At 41.8% G+C, this 20,000-nt stretch overlaps 1 protein-coding gene across 3 annotated transcripts in view; it reads left to right on the top strand.

Moving 5' to 3' along the window:
• The window catches only part of znf423 (zinc finger protein 423), a 419,133-nt gene extending 417,110 nt beyond the window's left edge, over positions 1 to 2,023 (top strand). For all 3 annotated transcript variants that reach the window (XM_061917091.1, XM_061917090.1, XM_061917089.1), the window contains one exon: positions 1,290 to 2,023. In XM_061917091.1, coding sequence (XP_061773075.1) covers positions 1,290 to 1,319 — 30 coding nt within the window. In that variant the 3' untranslated portion in view covers positions 1,320 to 2,023. The remainder of the gene's footprint in view (positions 1 to 1,289) is intronic.
• The last annotated feature ends 17,977 nt before the right edge of the window (positions 2,024 to 20,000 follow it).

The following is a 20,000-nucleotide window of genomic DNA, read 5'->3' as shown; positions in this document are numbered from 1 at the left end:
CTGCCAGCTAGTCAATCCTAACCTGCTACTCTAATCGACGCTAACATGCTATTTACGCTAGCTGTATGTACATTTGAAACTAGATACCCACATTTAATGCGAAACCAACACTTACCAATCGACGGATTTAAGTTGCTCCAGTGTCACAAGATGCGAAAGTCCTGATCGTTTGGTCCACACATTTTACCGGCGATGTTAATAAGGCAGCCATGCTATGGGCCAATTCATTAGGTACACCCACGCTATGGCCGAATAGCGTCAATAGCTATTCGCCCAATAGCTTCAATTTCTTCTTCAATTTCGTTTTCGCTATCTGCCTCCATACTCCGACCATCTGTTTCAATACATGCGTTATCTGTTGAATCGCTTAAGCCGCTGAAATCAGAGTCTGAATCCGAGCTAATGTCGCTATATCTTGTTGTGGTAACCGCCATGTTGTTTGTATTGGCAGCCCTGTATGACGTCACAGGGAAATGGATAGTGGTTTCGAAAATAGCGAAAATGAGGCACTTTAAAGCTTTATTTAGGGATATTCCGGGACCGGTACAATTTTGAAAAAAACTTCAAAAAATACAAAAAACCACTGGGAACTGATTTTTATTGTTTTTAACCCTTTTGAAATTGTGATAATGTTCCCCTTTAAGGAAAGAATGAATGGGGCCATGTATCGTGAGAGTTTGAGCCAAAACCTGCTTCCATCAGTGAGAGCTTTGAATGCTTGACCAAATACTTATTTTCCACCATAATTTACAAATAAATTATTTAAAAAATATGATTTTTGTGAGTGTGAATGTTGTCTGTCTATCTGTGTTGGCCCTGCGATGAGGTGGCGACTTGTCCAGGGTGTACCCTGCCTTCCGCCCGATTGTAGCTGAGATAGGCGCCAGCGCTCCCCGCAACCCCGAAAGGGAATAAGCGGTAGAAAATGGATGGATGGATTTTTTTTTTCACATTCTGTCTCTCACAGTTGAAGTGTACCTATGATGAAAATTACAGACCTCTGTCATCATTTTAAGTGGGAGAACTTGCACTATGGCTGGCTGACTAAATACTTTTTTGCCCCACTGTAATTGTCTGTAGGTGTGAACGTTGGTCATGAGCGAACCTGGTTTTCTTCACCCAGTCACCTGGGATAGGCTCTGGCTCACCCCGAGTTAGATGGAATATGCATTTCCTTTGTTCCTTGGGGGGAAATGAGTCGGCCGTGATTGTGCAGGGGGAGGACAGGCCATTATTTCTCCCATGGTGTGTTCTCACTTGTCCCCCCTCTCTCCTCCCTTCCCCTCCAGAACCACACACTGAGTCAGCACGCGCAGTGAGACCCGGGGCCCGGCAGGATCTCCCGGCTCAGTCGGGGCCCCCGACCCGGCGCCTGGCGGGGGACCTACATCTCCACATCACAGCCAATCAAAGTGTCATTTGCCACTCACATGTAAAAGTGTAACGATCGCACCGCCGGGTGTGGCTATTAGCGGGGGAGGGGGAAGGTGGGGGGGGGTGCGGAATATTAATAGGAGACGCTATTAAATAAAGCGGCGCCGCTGCACGTGACGGCGAGGGGAGAGGACTAAAACAAGGTATTGTACGTGCAGTATTTCAACTTTCACACGCATTCTGTTACCATGTGGATTGTTATTTTTTTAACAGATAAAAAAAAAAAAAAAAGGTTTTTGGACGATCCAAAAAAATGTTCTCTTCCCCGATATTATTTTTCTTCTTTTTCTATTTCTACCTTTAAGTTCCCGCGTCAGTAGGTACTCGTGCCGTGTTGTGATGGTCTGCCAGTCGTGACTTTCTTCTCAGTTCTCCTCCTTCCTGTGATTATTGTTATATATATTTCTTCCTTTTTTGTAATTACTATAAAAAAAAGACAAAGGAACAAATTAAAAAGCAAAAAAAAAAAGTTTTCTTTTTTTCTTCCTCTTTTTTTTTTTTTTTTTTCCAGAATTGGGTTTTCCAGTCTTTATGGGGCCTATAATGATTATTGTAAAAAATGAAAAAAAATAAAAAATAATATCAGCAATTTCCACGCGTCTGGTCAATGGCTGATTTTTGGGGTAATTAACCAGATTGCAATAATATAGTACTGACCAAAAAAAAAAAAAAAAAAAAAACGATAAAAAGAAATAAATACATGACAAAACAAAAATGCTTTTGTGTGGTGCTTATGGATGCATTTTAATATGTTTTATGGAAACAATCAGAGAAAATTCGCACTTCTCACATTTTATATTTTAAACCTGACAAACAGGACTGTGACAGTTGCTCGCCGTCGTGCGGGTTCCATGGACCACTCAGTAAAGACACACTTGAGCAGGTTTGACTTCTTTTATTTTATTCAAATAAACCTTGTCTGCGGACGGGTCGCTTTTCAGCTCGCTCTTCGATCCACTCTTAAGTCGCCCACGTCGGCTCGCTCTCTGTCGCTTTTGCTCCTCGGTTACTGCTGCGGGCTCTCCTCCTCCTTCTGCTCCGATCTCTCCTCCTTCTCCCCTTTTATACATCGTGATTAGAAATGATTGTGTCCAGTTGCGCAACCCACGCACCTGATCTTGTCTGTGGCGTCGCTCCCGGCACGCCCCGCCTCGCCGCTCGCTCGAATTCTCCGCCTCCTCTCCGCCATCTTGGGCTGGGCTCCAGCGTGCCCTGCCGCTTTGTCGGACCGTCGGCTCCGCCTCTCCACAAGGACAATAACATTTGACATTTACTGGCTCTGTTCAACTTTAATAGTGAATTCTATTTATATAGCGCTTTTATAAAGTGAAATCCAATATCTTAGTTACATTTAAAGCAGTGTGGGTGGCACTGGGTGCAGGTGGGTAAAGTGTCTTGCCCAAGGACACAACGGCAGTGACTAGGATGGCGGAAGCGGGGATCGAACCTGGAACCCTCAAGTTGCTGACACGGCCGCTCTACCAACCGAGATATGCCGCCTCGTTCTAATTTCTACATAACTCCATTTTGCTGTCATGTTTTGTTTTCTTAAAGCCTTCCGCCCGAATGCAGCTGAAATAGGCTCCACCCCCCGCGACCCCAGAAAAGAACAAGCGGTAGGAAATGGATAGATGGATGATTAATTCTTGTTATATTCCCGTGTATTCTCTTGAATACTTTCCAACTTTACAGGTCCTGAAGTTGCACAATCCACATTATTTGTTGAATATAGTTTGTAGTTTGGTTCACAAACGTCAAAGTCCCAATCGGGTGAGAACTAAAGGGATATAAAAAAATCCAATGAATTTATTCCAAACACTGGAAAAAAATGTATATCTATTGTTGCACGCAAGTGAAATGTGTAAAATGAACATTTTAGGGACTGTAGTGCCATTTTTTTTCTATTATTCAGTCAAGTCTCTTACCATCTTTAACAAATTGCTCGCACTCGCAACTTTCTTTGGCCCCATAGTGCTTTCTTTTCCAGTCCTAAAAAGGGATCTATGAAAAGTGGGGCGTATACCAAAACCGAAACTGTGTGAAAACTAAAGGAATCGGCCCTATAAAAAACTCCACAAAAATCCAATGGATCCATTCCAAACACTGCAAAAATTATAATGTTTATAGTTGCACACATGAACATATAAATGATAAGTGAAATGTGCACATTTTACTTTAATAATTTGACTTGTTGGGAAATAATTAGCAGAGAGGGACTGTGGTGCCATTTATTTCTAATATTCAGTGAAGTCCTTTACCTTCTTTAACAAATTGCTCGCACCCACAACTTTATTTGACCCCTCTATGCTTTCTTTTCCGGTCCTGAAAAGGAATCTATGAAAAGTGGGGCATATACCAAAACTGAAACTGTTAAATCTAAAGGAATCGGCCCTATAAAAACAACATAAAGTCCAATGAATCCATTCCAAACACTCCACGATTTGTTAACATTTATAGCTGCACACATGAACATATAAATGATGAAGGAAATGTGCAAATTTTACTTTGATAATTTGACTTGTTGGAAAATAATTAGCAGAGAGGGACTGTGGTGCCATTTATTTCTAATATTCAGTCAAGTCCCTTACCTTTTTAACAAATTGTTCGCACACGCAACTTTCTTTGGCCCCATAGTGCTTTATTTTCCAGTCCTAAAAAGGAATCTAGGAAAATTTGAGCGTATACGAAAACCAAAATCGAAACTGTGACAGCTATAAAAAAAAAAAAAAAACACTAAAATATAATTAATTTATTCCGAACACTGCATCCATCCATCATCTTCCGCTTATCCGAGGTCGGGTCGCGGGGGCAGCAGCCTAAGCAGGGAAGCCCAGACTTCCCTATCTCCAGCCACTTCGTCTAGCTCTTCCCGGGGGATCCCGAGGCGTTCCCAGGCCAGCCGGGAGACATAATCTTCCCAACGTGTCCTGGGTCTTCCCCGTGGCCTCCTACCAGCTGGACGTGCCCTAAACACATCCCTAGGGAGGCGTTCTGGTGGCATCCTGACCAGATGCCCGAACCACTTCATCTGGCTCCTCTCGATGTGGAGGAGCAGCGGCTTTATGTTGAGCTCCTCCCGGATGGCAGAGCTTCTCACCCTATCTCTAAGGGAGAGCCCCGCCACCCGGCGGAGGAAACTCATTTCGGCCGCTTGTACCCGTGATCTTATCCTTTCGGTCATGACCCAAAGCTCATGACCATAGGTGAGGATGGGAACGTAGATCGACCGGTAAATTGAGAGCTTTGCCTTCCGGCTCAGCTCCTTCTTCACCACAACGGATCGATACAACGTCCGCATTACTGAAGACGCCGCACCGATCCGCCTGTCGATCTCACGATCCACTCTTCCCTCACTCGTGAACAAGACTCCTAGGTATTTGAACTCCTCCACTTGGGGCAGGGTCTCCTCCCCAACCCGGAGATGGCACTCCACCCTTTTCCGGGCGAGAACCATGGACTCGGACTTGGAGGTGCTGATTCTCATTCCGGTCGCTTCACACTCGGCTGCGAACCGATCCAGTGAGAGCTGAAGATCCCGGCCAGATGAAGCCATCAGGACTACATCATCTGCAAAAAGCAGAGACCTAATCCCGTGGCCACCAAACCGGAACCCCTCAACGCCTTGGCTGCGCCTAGAAATTCTGTCCATAAAAGTTATGAACAGAATCGGTGACAAAGGACAGCCTTGGCGGAGTCCAACCCTCACTGGAAACGTGTCCGACTTACTGCCAGCAATGCGGACCAAGCTCTGACACTGATCATACAGGGAGCGGACTGCCACAATAAGACAGTCCGATACCCCATACTCTCTGAGCACTCCCCACAGGACTTCCTGAGGGACACGGTCGAATGCCTTCTCCAAGTCCACAAAGCACATGTAGACTGGTTGGGCAAACTCCCATGCACCCTCAAGAACCCTGCCGAGAGTATAGAGCTGGTCCACAGTTCCACGACCAGGACGAAAACCACACTGTTCCTCCTGAATCCGAGGTTCGACTATCCGGCGAAGCCTCCTCTCCAGTACACCTGAATAAACCTTACCGGGAAGGCTGAGGAGTGTGATCCCACGATAGTTGGAACACACCCTCCGGTCCCCCTTCTTAAAGAGAGGAACCTCCACCCCGGTCTGCCAATCCAGAGGTACCGCCCCCGATGTCCACGCGATGCTGCAGAGTCTTGTCAACCAAGACAGCCCCACAGCATCCAGAGCCTTAAGGAACTCCGGGCGGGTCTCATCCACCCCCGGGGCCTTGCCGCCGAGGAGCTTTTTAACTACCTCAGCGACCTCAGCCCCAGAAATAGGAGAGTCCACCACAGATTCCCCAGGCACTGCTTCCTCATAGGAAGACGTGTTGGTGGGATTGAGGAGGTCTTCGAAGTATTCCCTCCACCGATCCACAACATCCGCAGTCGAAGTCAGCAGAACACCATCCGCACCATACACGGTGTTGATAGTGCACTGCTTCCCCTTCCTGAGGCGCCGTATGGTGGTCCAGAATCGCTTCGAAGCCGTCCGGAAGTCGTTTTCCATGGCTTCCCCGAACTCTTCCCATGTCAGAGTTTTTGCCTCCGCGACCGCTAAAGCCGCACACCGCTTGGCCCGTCGGTACCCGTCCACTGCCTCCGGAGTCCTATGAGCCAAAAGAACCCGATAGGACTCCTTCTTCAGCTTGACGGCATCCCTCACTGCTGGTGTCCACCAACGGGTTCTGGGATTACCGCCACGACAGGCACCAACAACCTTGCGGCCACAGCTCCAATCAGCCGCCTCGACAATAGAGGTTCGGAACATGGTCCACTCGGACTCAATGTCCCGCACCTCCCTCGTGACATGTTCAAAGTTCTCCCGGAGGTGTGAATTGAAACTCTCTCTGACAGGAGACTCTGCCAGACGTTCCCAGCAGACCCTCACAATGCGCTTGGGCCTGCCAGGTCTGTCCGGCATCCTCCCCCACCATCGCAGCCAACTCACCACCAGGTGGTGATCGGTAGAAAGCTCCGCCCCTCTCTTCACCCGAGTGTCCAAAACATAAGGCCGCAAATCCGATGACACAACTACAAAGTCGATCATGGAACTGCGGCCTAGGGTGTCCTGGTCCCAAGTGCACATATGGACACCCTTATGTTTGAACATGGTGTTTGTTATGGACAATCCGTGACGAGCACAAAAGTCCAATAACAAAACACCACTCGGGTTTAGATCCGGGCGACCATTCTTCCCAATCACACCTCTCCAGGTTTCACTGTCGTTGCCAACATGAGCGTTGAAGTCTCCCAGTAGGACAAGGGAATCACCCGGGGGAGCACTTTCCAGTACTCCCTCGAGTGTACCCAAAAAGGGTGGGTATTCTGAACTGCTGTTTGGTGCGTAAGCACAAACAACAGTCAGGACCCGTCCCCCCACCCGAAGACGAAGGGAAGCTACCCTCTCGTCCACTGGGTTGAACTCAAACGTGCAGGCTTTGAGCCGGGGGGCAACGAGAATTGCCACCCCAGCCCGTCGCCTCTCACTGCCAGCAACGCCAGAGTGGAAGAGGGTCCAGTCCCTCTCGAGAGAAGTGGTTCCAGAGCCCTTGCTGTGCGTCGAGGTGAGTCCGACTATATCCAGCCGGAACTTCTCTACCTCGCGCACTAGCTCAGGCTCCTTCCCCCCCAGTGAGGTGACGTTCCACGTCCCAAGAGCTAGCTTCTGTAGCCGAGGATCGGACCGCCAAGTGCCCTGCCTTCGGCTGCCGCCCAGCTCACAATGCACCCGACCTCTATGGCCCCTCCTATGAGTGGTGAGCCCATTGGAGGGATGACCCACGTTGCCTCTTCGGGCTGTGCCCGGCCGGGCCCCATGGGGACAGTTCCGACCACCAGGCGCTCGCCATCGTGCCCCAACTCCGGGCCTGGCTCCAGAGCAGGGCCCCGGTGACCCACGTCCGGGCGAGGGAAATCTGGGTTCATTTTGTTGTAATTCCATAGAAGTCTTTGAGCTGCTCTTTGTCTGATCACTCACCTAGGACCTGTTTGTCTTGGGAGACCCTACCAGGGGGCATGAAAGCCCCCAGACAACATAGCTCCTAGGATCATTGGGACACGCAAACTCCTCTACCACGGTAAGGTAGCAGCTCAGAGAGGAGCGAACACTGCAATTTTTTTTTTATATTTACAGTTGCACACATGTACATATAAATGATAAATTTAGTGTGTAAATGAAACTTTTATTGAAGACTTGTTGGAAAATAATGAGCAGAGAGGGACTGTGGTGCCATTTATTTCTAATATTCAGTCAAGTCCTTTACCTTTTTCAACAAATTGCTCGCACCCACAACTTTCTTTGACCCCATGGTACCTTCTTTTCCCGTCCTAAAAATAATCTATGAAAAGTGGGGCATATACGAAAACCAAAACTAAAACTGTGTGAAAACTACAGGCCCTAAAAAAAAATCACAAAAATCCATTCCCAACACTGCAAAAATGTTAATATTTATAGCTGCACAAATGTACATATAAATGATGAATGAAATGTGCAAATTTTACTTTAATAATTTGACTTGTTGGAAAATAATTAGCAGAGATGGACTGTGGTGCCATTTATTTCTAATATTCAGTCAAGTCCCTTACCTTTTTCAACAAATTGCTCGCATTCACAACTTTCTTTGACCCCATGGTACCTTCTTTTCCCGTCCTAAAAAGAATCTATGAAAGGTGGGGCATATACGAAAACCAAAACTGAAACTGTGTGAAAATTAAAGGCCCTAAAACAAATCACAAAAATACATTCCCAACACTGCAAAAATGTTAATATTTATAGTTGCACACATCTACATATAAATGATGAATGAAATGTGCAAATTTTACTTTAATAATTTGACTTGTTGGAAAATAATTAGCCGCGAGGTACTGTGGTGCCATTTATTTCTATCATTCAGTCAAGTCCCTTACCTTCTTGAACAAATTGCTCGCACTCGCAACCTTTTATGGCCCCATTGTAACTTCTTTTCCCGTCCTAAAAAGGAATCTATGAAAAGTGGGGCATATACCAAAACCAAAACTGTGTGAAAACTAAAGGCCCTAAAAAAAAATCACAAATATACATTCCCAACACTGCAAAAATGTTAATATTTATAGTTGCACACATGTACATATAAATGATGAATGAAATGTGCAAATTTTACTTTAATAATTTGACTTGTTGGAAAATAATTAGCAGAGAGGGACTGTGGTGCCATTTAATTTTTATATTCAGTCAAGTCCCTTACCTTCTTTAACAAATTGCTCACAGTCGCAACTTTCTTTGATCCCATGGAAAATAAAAAGTCCTAATAAGGAATCTATGAATTGAAACTGTAAAAACTAAAGGAATCGGCCCAATAAAAATATCACAAAAATCCAATGAATCCATTCCAAACACTGCAAAAATGTTGACATTTATAGCTGCACACATGAACATATAAATGATGAAGGAAATGTGCAAATTTTACTTTAATAATTTGACTTGTTGGAAAATAATTAGCAGAGATGGACTGTGGTGCCATTTATTTCCAATATTCAGTCAAGTCCATTACCTTTTTAACAAATTGTTCGCACTCGCAACTTTCTTTGGCCCCATAGTGCTTACTTTTCCAGTCCTAAAAAGGAATCTAGAAAAATTCGAGTGTATAAGAAAACCAAAATCGAAACTGAGACAGCTATAAAAAAAAATCACTAAAATATAATTAATTCCAAACACTGCAAATGTTTTATATATGTACAGTTACACACATGTACATATAAATCATAAATTTAGTGTGTAAATTAAACTTTTCTTGAAGACTTATTGGAAAATAATTAGCAGAGAGGGACTGTGGTGCCATTTATTTCTAATATTCAGTCAAGTCCCTTACATTCTTTATCAAATTGCTTGCACTCACAACTTTCTTTGGCCCCATAGTGCTTTGTTTTCCAGTCCTAAAAAGGATTCTATGAAAATTGGAGCGTATAAGAAAACCAAAATCGAAACTGTGAAAATTATTATTTTTTTAAATGTACTAAAATATAATTGATTTATTCCAAATACTGCAAAATGTTTAAATTTATAGTTGCACACATATTCATATAAAAGATAAATGAAATGTGTAAATTAAACTTTTATTCAAGACCTGTTGGAAAGTAATTAGCAGACACAGACTGTGGTGCCATTTATTTCTAATATTCAGTCAAGTCCCTTACCTTCTTTAACAAATTTTTCGCACTCGCAACATTCTTTAACTCCATGGAAAATAAGGTAGTATTTTCCAGTCCTACAAAGGAATCTATGAAAAGTGGGGCATATACAAAAACCAAAATCGAAAGTGTGTGCAAACTAAAGGAACCGGCCCTATAAATAAAATACAATTGATTTTTTTCAAAAACTGAAAAAAATATAATATTTACAGTTGCACACATGTACATATAAATGATGAATTAAATGTGTAAATTAAACTTTTCTTGAAGACTTGTTGGAAAATAATTAGCAGAGAGGGACTGTGGTGCTATTTATTTCTAATATTCAGTCAAGTCCCTTACCTTCTTTAACAAATTGCTCACACTCGCAACTTTTTTTGGCCCCATTGTACCTTCTTTTCTAGTCCTAAAAAGGAATCTATGTAAAGGGCATATACGAAAACCAAAACTGAAACCGTGTGAAAACTAAAGGCCCTAAAAAAAAAATCACAAAAATCCAATGAATCCATTCCAAACACTGAAAATTTTTTAACATTTATAGCTGCACACATGTACATATAAGTGATGAATGAAATGTGCAAATTTTACTTTAATTATTTGACTTGTTGGAAAACAATTAGCAGCGAGGGACTATGGTCCCATTTAAATGGGTTGTACTTGTATAGCGCTTTTCTACCTTCAAGGTACTCAAAGCGCTTTGACACTACTTCCACATTTACCCATTCACACACACATTCACACACTGATGGAGGAAGCTGCCATGCAAGGCGCCAACCAGCACCCATCAGGAGCAAGGGTGAAGTGTCTTGCTCAGGACACAACGGACGTGACGAAGTTGGTACTAGGTGGGAATTGAACCAGGGACGCTCGGGTTGCGCAAAGCCACTCTCCCCACTGTGCCAATTCTAATATTCAGTTAAATCCCTTACCTTCTTTAACAAATTCCTCCCACTCGCAACTTTCTTCGGCCCCATGGAAAAGAATAAGTCCTAATAAGGAATCTATGAAAAGTGTGGCGTATACCACAACCAAAATCAAAACTGTGAAAACTAAATGAATCGGCCCTATAAACATATCACAAAAATCCAATGAATCCATTCCAAACACTGCACAAATGTTAACATTTATAGCTGCACACATGTACATATAAATGATAAAGGAAATGTGCAAATTTGACTTGCTGGAAAATAATTAGCAGAGAGGGACTGTGGTGCCATTTATTTCTATTATTCAGTCAAGTCCCTTACCTTATTAAACAAATTGCTCACACTCGCAACTTTTTTGGGCCCCGTTGTACCTTCTTTTCTAGTCCTAAAAAGGAATCTATGAAAAGTGGGGTGTATACCAAAACGTACACACATTCAGATGTGAATGTAAGATGGATGATGTCGTTGTTTTATGCAACAAACAGCATGTTCAGGAGTCACACTAGCAACTGTACTGCGTTCTCAGTGATGCATTTTCCTTGTATTCTATAGTGTAGAAAGTACGGTGCTCCAGTGTGCATAGTTAATGTGTGAACACCAGAAAAAGGTAGCATCGAGGGCGCTTACAGACGTTACTCATGCAGAAACACCAAGATGCAACATTGCTGTCAACCCTATGCATCTTTTATCTTTCCACTTTGGACATGATTCATTATTTCTGTTGTTTGAATGACAAACATGCCCTCAGTCCGCACTTTTACTCTTCAATATTTTCCTTCTCGGGCAGCACGCTGGCACAGGGGTCAGCGCGTGTTTGCCATGCAGGACTAAAAAGGAGAGAAGAGGACGTCAAATATGGCCAGCATCTGGTAAGTGTGCGACGACAGACATCCGTTGAGTACACAAGTACACAGTGTGCATAGTACACATACTGAAGTGTGCTAAGGATTATATTTGATGAGAGACACCTCACACAAATGCAGTGGCGGGCCCAGTGGCGGAGCTAGACTTTTATCCTTGGGGTGGCCAAGGCTATTTCAGGGGGTCCACAGACTATAACAATTAATTTTTTTCTTGACTTATCAATTGCAATCGGAGCGGCAAATGTTGAAATGTACATACTAAGCAGACAGGAGATGAGATTTATGTATATATAATTTGCAGTTTATTAACAATGCAGAAAATGTAAAACACAACTTGGCAACTTAATTACTGAACTGAGCATGTGACTGTTTCTGTCCATGCTCTGACCTGGTGAAGATGGGCTGTGCTGTGTTGTGAGTTCTCTCTCCCGACTAGTCCCAGGAAGGGAGCTGCCATCTTTTCCTTCTGTGTCTAATGGAACTACATTGTATAAAAATTAAAATGTTAGTTTAAGCAAAATTAACTTACAACCACCATCAAAAAACAACACACATCAGTAACCAACACTTCAAAATATCTAAAAAATAAACTTAGGGGTTCCTACACATTTGAAATGTCCAGAACCCAATCCCCAGACTTCTCAGTAAAAAAAATAATCTAAAAAAAGAATCCAATAATTTGTGACATTTGAGATGAGTATATCTTGTGAATAGATTATGCAATTCATCATGGAAATATTTTGTTATCATTATTGAATTTGTATGCCATTAAGTCACCAAATTATTTCCAGAAGATTGTAGATAGGTAGTGTATGCAAAATAATTAACCCACAAATCTTAAGATAACCCAGATAAGTATAAATATATTTCCATCTTCCATATTACTACAGACCTGGAAATGTAGAAATTCCAAACTTTCCATACTCGCGTAGGAACCCTGTAACTTAAAATTACTTAAGTGAGCATGTGACTGCTTATATGCTCTGACCTGGTGATGATGGGCTGTGTGCATCACATTCTCTCTCCTCCTGACTCGTCCCAGGATGGGAGCTGCCAGGACTGCTGGCAGACCTGAATCCTGGCTGTTTGTCTGCCTCATCTTTTCCTGACCCTGACTTGCTTCTTTTTAAAAAGAGGTCATAAATCTTCTCCCCCTGCCTTTTCATTCTCAACTGACCCTGCTATGAAAAAATAAGCCAGTCTTGTTAACGTCACTCCAGGCATCACTTACAATCACACACTGTTATTAAATCTCCACTTCAAGCCTAAAACATGTCCGGGCAAATAAACCACTGTAGACCTAAGTTTAATATTCAGACTTTTCAGTTAGTTGGCAGCAGCCTAACTACTGTGTGGACGTTACGTTACAACAGTGCATGAAACAGCTAGCTGGCTGGCTGATTCTACGCTAGGTTCATTCCTCTAGAACAGTGGTTCTCAACCTTTTTTTAGTGATGCACCCCCTGTGAACATTTTTGTAATTCAAGTACCCCCTAATCAGAGCAAAGCATTTTTGGTTGAAAAAAAGAAATAAAGAAGTAAAATACAGCACTATGTCATCAGTTTCTCCATCCATCCATTTCTACCGCTTATTCCCTTTTGGGTTCGCGGGGGGCGCTGGCGCCTATCTCAGCTACAATCGGGCGGAAGGCGGGGTACACCCTGGACAAGTCGCCACCTCATCGCAGGGCCAACACCAATAGACAGACAACATTCACACTCACATTCACACACTAGGGATCATTTAGTGTTGCCAATCAACCTATCCCAAGGTGCATGTCTTTGGAGGTGGGAGCGGCCTATCCCCGGTGCATGTCTTTGGAAGTGGGAGGAAGCCGGAGTACCCGGAGGGAACCCACGCATTCACGGGGAGAACATGCAAACTCCACACAGAAAGATCCCGAGCCTGGATTTGAACCCAGGACTGCAGGACCTTCGTATTGTGAGGCAGACGCACTAACCCCTCTGCCACCGTGAAGCCCACCATCATCAGTTTCTGATTTATTAAATTGTATAACAGTGCAAAATATTGCTCATTTGTAGTGGCTTTTCTTGAACTCTTTGGGGAAAAAAAGATATAAAAACAACTAAAAACTTGTTGAAAAATAAACAAGTGTTCAATTCTAAATAAATATTTCTACACATAGAAGTAATCATCAACTTAAAGTGCCCTCTTTGGGGATTGTAATAGAGATCCATCTGGATTCATCAATTTCATTCTAAACATTTTTTCACACAAAAAAAGAAATCTTTAACATCAATATTTATGTAACATGTCCACAAAAAATCTAGCTGTCAACACTGAATATTGCATTGTTGCATTTCTTTTCACACTTTATGAACTTACATTCATATTTTGTTGAAGTATTATTCAATTAATACATTTATAAAGGATTTTTGAATTGTTGCTATTTTTAGAATATTTTCAAAAAATCTCACGTACCCCTTGGCATACCTTCAAGTACCCCCAGGGGTACGCCTACCCCCATTTGAGAACCACTGCTCTAGAATCATTGGAGAAACACGTAAATATAAATAGCGACCTAAATGAATTAAACGAGACGTTAGCGGCTGTTGGAAGCAAGACGCCAAGAGATGTAACATTAACGTTTGCTTGATGCCGTGGCTCTCTGCTTGTAGAAAAAAAAACTTCGATCTACAAAAGTTATTTTAAACAGTGACTCATTAGGACACCAACGTAAAACTTACTTTACGACGAGAAAGTTATCCTTCTTTTTATTTGTAACTTCGTTGATCTCCGGCTCTCCGGTCTCCAGCAACGATAAGCGACTCCAGTTTAAAGCTTCCTCTTCTTCAGTGGCGATTCTTCTTCTCCCCTAAATGAACGTGGCACGCAAGGCGTTGTGGTACATAGCGCCAACTACTGTACGGGAGAGACTTAGCAGTCAATAGGTTTCACTGATTTAAAAATGCAACTGGTTCTTTCCGACAAGACGTGCGGTGCCGCGATATGTCAATCATCTGGGGTGGCACCTGGGGGGTCCAATCAGATTTCAGGGGGGTCCAGTGCTACCCTGCCTCCCCTCTAGCTCCGCCTCTGGGCGGGCCGCGCGTTTCCCACCTAGGCCTTCGGTGATCAGAATCACAATCAGGAATACTTTATTAATCCCCAAGGGGAAATAACATTTTTCAGCACAATCCCATTCCAGATCAGACAAATATAAAATTGGCTACACCTCCCTGATACCGAAGTACATGTCAAACTACTTCCTTAAAGTAAATGACCGCCATAACCACAACACCAGGGGGAGCTCCACAAACCACGTTGAACCCAGATTCCAACCTAACAAAGGTCTTAACTCATTCTCTTTCTATGCCACATCAATGTGGAATGCACTCCCAATAGGTGTAAAAGTAAGTGCATCTCTATATTCCTTCAAAACCGCTCTAAAAAAACACTTTCAGGCAACTTCAACCCTTTACTAATACCCTCCTCCTTTCACATCCCATCTCCCCGGATTGTAAATAACCTAATGTAAATAATCAGATGTACTTCTTAATGTATATACTTGTTCTTATGCTATGTGAACTCACTATGTTCTCTGCTGGCTGTACATATCCTACTAAATAAGACCTACACTGTTTCAATGTCCATTTCTCTGTTGATGCAATTGTTGATGACTGAAGTACTGATATCAACCAAAGCTCCTCATCCCACCCCCGGATTGTAAATGATGTAAATAATTCAATGTATATAACAGGGGTAGGGAACCTATGGCTCTAGAGCCAGATGCGGCTCTTTTGATGACTGCATCTGGCTCTCAGATAAATCTTAGCTGACATTGCTTAAAAGTAAGTAATGAATAATTCCGCTGGTAATCACAGTGTCAAAAATGATGTTAAAAATATAAAACCTTCTCATGCATTTTATTCCATCCATCCGGTTTCTACTGCACCTGTTCAAGAAGTCGCATTAATGGTAAGAAGTATTTTTATTTATTGTTGGTTAGCTTCAGAATAACAATGTTATTAAAAAGAATAAGAGACTTATTATACTGTAAAAATGGGTTTGTGCGTCTGCCTCACAATACGAAGGTCCTGCAGTCCTGGGTTCAAATCCAGGCTCGGGATCTTTCTGTGTGGAGTTTGCATGTTCTCCCCGTGAATGCGTGGGTTCCCTCCGGGTACTCCGGCTTCCTCCCACCTCCAAAGACATGCACCTGGGGATAGGTTGATTGATAACACTAAATTGGCCCTAGTGTGTGAATGTGAGTGTGAATGTTGTCTGTATATCTGTGTTGGCCCTGCGATGAGGTGGCGACTTGTCCAGGGTGTACCCCGCCTTCCGCCCGATTGTAGCTGAGATAGGCGCCAGCGCCCCCCGCGACCCCGAAAGGGAATAAGCGGTAGAAAATGGATTCAGTATATCCATCCGGATGGATATACTGTAAAAATGTTGGTCTTACTTAAAAAAGCACGCATTTAGTTTCATTCAGTCTTAAAAATAAATAAATTATATGGCTCTCACAGAAATACTTTTAAAAATATTTGGCTTGTGTGGCTCTCTCAGCCAAAAAGGTTCCCGACCCCTGATTAACAGTATACTGAGGGCCACATCACATCAGAGCGCCACATGTAACAGTGAATATATATACACAGTGTTACACAATTTGCAACTGTTTTTGATTATTATATTTTTTACAAATTGATAACTTGCGTTGAAGTCGTAGTTCAATTAGACAATTAGATATTTACAGTAAGCGTTTGTTTTGATAATAAAAATAATACTGAAGGGTAAAAGATACGCAATTGCATTTTTTTTAACCAATTTTGAAAAAACAAATATATTTAGCAAGACAGTGTTTTTTGTTAATTTTTTGCCTTTTGCAAGCCACTTAAAAAATATCATATGGCTCTCACAGAAATACTTCAAAATATTTGGCTTGTATGGCTCTCTCAGCCAAAAAGGTTCCCGACCCCTGGTATATACTATGATGATTAACTTGTGTGATGACTGTATTATGCTGATAGTATATATTTGTACCATGAATTGATTAATGTTGAAAAACTTATTGGGGTGTTACCATTTAGTGGTCAATTGTACGGAATATGTACTGTACTGTGCAATCTACTAATAAAAGTATCAATAAATCAAGCGCAGGAGTGAGAAGAGATTCTAAATGAATTAGCGCCCCGGCGGCAATTTAAGGAAATACGGTAGCTGATGACGTAAAAGCCTCACTTACGTCATCGTAACGTCAGAATTAGAGCAACCATGTGTGTGGCCACTTGTGCCGTGTTTCACGCGTTTTGGCAAGAAAGCAAAATGCAGACGGTCCCTAACACCGTGCCCGCTAAACAGGAAGTACAAACACGATGTAATTGGGTGAATTTACAACATTCTAATAGTAAATAACACGTGACTGACAAACATTTAATAGTAAATAACACGTGACTGACAAACATTTAATACTAAAAAACACGTGGCTGACACACGTGACTGACGGAGCGCTATGCCGTGGCTGCGTCAAACAAACAAGAAAGAAACAAGAAACAAGAAACAACACACACATTGAGGTGTGTGTTGGCTGAAAGGACGACGCCAGGCCACGCTGTTCGCTACTAGGGCGGCGGCGCTGCTCTCCGACACCGACATCAGGCACCGGTCCATGGCGGAGGAGGACCCGAACGGCAACGAGTATGAGGCGGCTGCACGCAGCACCGCGCCCCGCTGGGGACCGCAGCACGTCGGAGCTCTGCAGCTGGCTCGGCTCTACTCTCCCGGTGAGCAACATTGTGTCATCACTATATTACACATAAATATATTCATATATTTATATTAGGGCTGTGAATCTTTGGGCGTCTAAAGATTCGATCCAATTCCGATTCCTGAGGTGACGATTTGGGTCAGAATCGAGTTTTGAGTCAACATGATTCACGACTCAAATCAATTATCACAATGTATTATTTGGTAAAATAGTTACAATGAAACTTAAAAAAAAAAAATAGGTTGCTTGTTAAAAAAGTTTCTTCTGTTTTTTGTTATTTTTTTAATGATCCTTATTAAGAAAAAACTACTTTTTTAAATCAATTTTTGAAAACAATGGATTGATTTAGAATTGGGATGAATAAAAATTGCGATTCAGATGTGAATCCATTTTTTTCTGCACGCCTGATATATATATATATATATATATATATATATATATATATATATATATATATGTATATGTATATATATATATGTATATGTATATGTATATATATATATATATATATATATATATATATGTATATATATATGTGTATATATGTATATATATATATATATGTATATATGTATATATATATATATATATATATATATATATATATATATATATATATATATATATATATATATATATATATTTACATGTGTTTGCTGAGTTCTGTAGAATTCCGCCATTCAGCAAAGACGTCGCAACAAAATTGGCCGCAAGTTCCTCACTCTGATCGACAAACACTTCCCCAAAGGCAACACCCTAAGAAAAATATTCAACAAGAACAACATTAAATTGAGCTACAGCTGTATGAATAACATGCAACAAATCATTTCAAACCACAACAAAGCTATTGCAAAAGGACTGCCTACCCCCAGACTAAACGACTCTGAAACCAATAATGAATGTAACTGTCGCAAGAAACCTGATTGCCCTCTCAACGGAAGGTGCTTACAGACATCAGTCGTTTACCAAGCATAGGTAACACGCAAGGACATTAACACATCCGACACGTACGTAGGATTAACCGAAGGAGCGTTCAAAACAAGATGGAATAATCACAACGCCTCCTTTAGAAACCAGACACTGCGGAATTCTACAGAACTCAGCAAACACATTTGGAACCTCAAAGACAATAATGTTGAATATTCAATAACATGGCAAATTCTTGCACCCAGCACACCTTACAACAGTGGTAATAAAAGATGCAACCTATGCTTAAAAGAGAAACTGTTTATTATATATCATCCAGATCTATCATCCCTCAACAAGCGCAGTGAAATCATTTCAACATGCCGCCACAGACGGAAACACCTCTTAGGTAACACATGAGCCAATCACCACACCCTACGCCTGCTTGTACCCACCCACTCTGTGCCCTATATAAACCATTGTATGTGAATTCTTCCATTAAAATCTCCTGATGATTGAGGGAACCCCTCATGAAACAGTTCTGTAGAGATTAAGTAGTCTTGTGATTTTTTTCCCACACCTACATATGTGTGTATATATATGTGTGTATGTGTATATAAATACGTGTATGTGTATATATATATGTGTATGTGTATAGATGTATATGTGTAAGTGTATATATATATGTGTGTATATATATATGTGTATGTGTATAGATGTGTGTGTGTGTATGTATATATATATATATATATATATATATATATATATATATATATATACATGTGTGTATATGTGTGTGTGTGTGTGTATATATATATATACACCAGTGGTTCTTAAAGGCCTACTGAAATGAGATGTTCTTATTTAAACAGGGATAGCAGGTCCATTCTATGTGTCAAACTTGATCATTTTGCGATATTGCCATATTTTTGCTGAAAGGATTTAGTAGAGAACATCCACGATAAAGTTCGCAACTTTCGGTGCTAAGACAAAAGCCCTGCCTCTACCGGAAGTCGCAGACGATTACGTCGCAAGTTTGGGGGCTCCTCACATATTCACATTGATTATAATGGGAGCCTCCAACAAAAAGTGCTATTCGGACCGAGAAAACAACAATTTCCCCATTAATTTGAGCGAGGATGAAAGATTCGTGTTTGTGGATTTTGATAGCGACGGACTAGAAAAAAATCAATTAAAAAAGTTACAAAAAAAACGCGATTGGGACAAATTCTGATGTTTTTAGACACATTTAGTAGGATAATTCTGGGAAATCCCTTATCTTTCAATTGTGTTGCTAATGTTTTAGTGAGTTTAATATTACCTGATAGTCGGAAGTGTACGTCCACGGGTGTGTTGACGCCAGTGTCTCAGGGGAGTCGACGGCAGCTATGGACAATACAAGCTCAGCTTTTCTCCGGTAAGAAGCGACTTTTTAACCACAATTTTCTCACCGAAACCTGCTGGTTGACATTCCGTTTTGATTCATGCTCGCTTGACCGCTCTGATCCATAGTAAAGTTTCACCTCCAGGAATTTTAAACAAGGAATCACCGTGTGTTTATGTGGCTAAAGGCTAAAGCTTCCCAACTCCATCTTTCTACTGTGACTTCTCCAGTATTAATTGAACAAATTGCAAAAGATTCAGCAACACAGATGTCCAAAATACTGTGTAATTATGCCGTTAAAGCAGACAACATTTAGCTATGTGTGTGTGCAGCGCTCATACTTCCTAAAAACCTGTGACGTCTTGTGTACGCGTCATCATTACACAACGTTTCCAGGATGAAACTCCCGGGAAATTTAAAATTGTAATTTACTAAACTAAAAAGGCCGTATTGGCATGTGTTGCAATGTTAATATTTCATCATTGATATATAAACTATCAGACTGCGTGGTCGCTAGTAGTGGCTTTCACTAGGCCTTTAAAGGCCTACTGAAATGAGATTTTCTTAT

The sequence above is a fragment of the Nerophis ophidion genome, linkage group LG12 (genome assembly GCF_033978795.1).
Source record: "Nerophis ophidion isolate RoL-2023_Sa linkage group LG12, RoL_Noph_v1.0, whole genome shotgun sequence".
Classification (NCBI taxonomy): domain Eukaryota; kingdom Metazoa; phylum Chordata; class Actinopteri; order Syngnathiformes; family Syngnathidae; genus Nerophis; species Nerophis ophidion.
This window is presented reverse-complemented; position numbering and strand designations above follow the sequence as displayed.